General features: G+C 44.0%; 1 protein-coding gene across 1 annotated transcript in view; it reads left to right on the top strand.

Moving 5' to 3' along the window:
• The first annotated feature begins 420 nt into the window (after positions 1 to 420).
• The window catches only part of LOC110485398 (heme-binding protein 1), an 8,683-nt gene continuing 8,308 nt past the window's right edge, over positions 421 to 795 (top strand). The window contains exon 1 of the mRNA XM_036948921.1: positions 421 to 564. Coding sequence (XP_036804816.1) covers positions 563 to 564 — 2 coding nt within the window. The 5' untranslated portion in view covers positions 421 to 562. The remainder of the gene's footprint in view (positions 565 to 795) is intronic.

Here is a 795-nt window from a genome sequence, read left to right as displayed (position 1 = left end):
TAGTTCAGTATTCAGTATCAGTGGACCTTCACTAGTTCAGTATTCAGTATCAGTGGACCTTCACTAGTTCAGTATCAATGGACCTTCACTAGTTCAGTATTCAGTATCAATGGGCCTTCACTAGCTCAGTATTCAGTATCAATGGGCCTTCACTAGTTCAGTATTCAGTATCAGTGGACCTTCACTAGTTCAGTATCAGCAGACCAGTATTGATGCCTTCAGTGCAGCCAAAAACCTGCATTAATTCTGCATCCCTTAAATATCCCTTAAACATCCCTTAACTATCCCTTAAACATCCCTTAAACTACTTCCCGAGGTAACCCCACGCCACTCCATTATTATCACACACAGACACACCTGCGCCCCTCCGGTCGGCCATTAGTGGGCCAGCCCAGACCTGGCTGTGGTTTCGTAAGCAGCGAGAGCTCTGCAGTACACTATAAAGCTACTGCTGATCTAACCGGGTGACTGTCGTCATCCTCCAGAGCGCACAAAGCACGCAGTAGCCTAGTCATATTTCACCGGCGGATAACGGACACCGGACAGGACATTCCTCTTCACAATGTGAGTTCTCATTCTGCATGTTGCTGCTGTTCAGCGGACTGTTGGGCTAGTATTTATTACTGCATATTGTTTAATTAAAGCAAATGGGACAATTTTAGTTAGGTTTATTTGTTTGACTGCAACGTGTGTGGGACGAGAGTACTTCTATGGGTATGGTTTTTGAAGTCATTTTTGTAGTTGTATAACAAAATATGAGAAAGAAAGTGTAAAGTGGGTGAGACATTGACCTGA

This window comes from Oncorhynchus mykiss, chromosome 17, assembly GCF_013265735.2.
Source record: "Oncorhynchus mykiss isolate Arlee chromosome 17, USDA_OmykA_1.1, whole genome shotgun sequence".
Lineage (NCBI taxonomy): Eukaryota > Metazoa > Chordata > Actinopteri > Salmoniformes > Salmonidae > Oncorhynchus > Oncorhynchus mykiss.
Note: the sequence above shows the minus strand (reverse complement) of the source record. Positions and strands in the feature narration are given on the sequence as shown.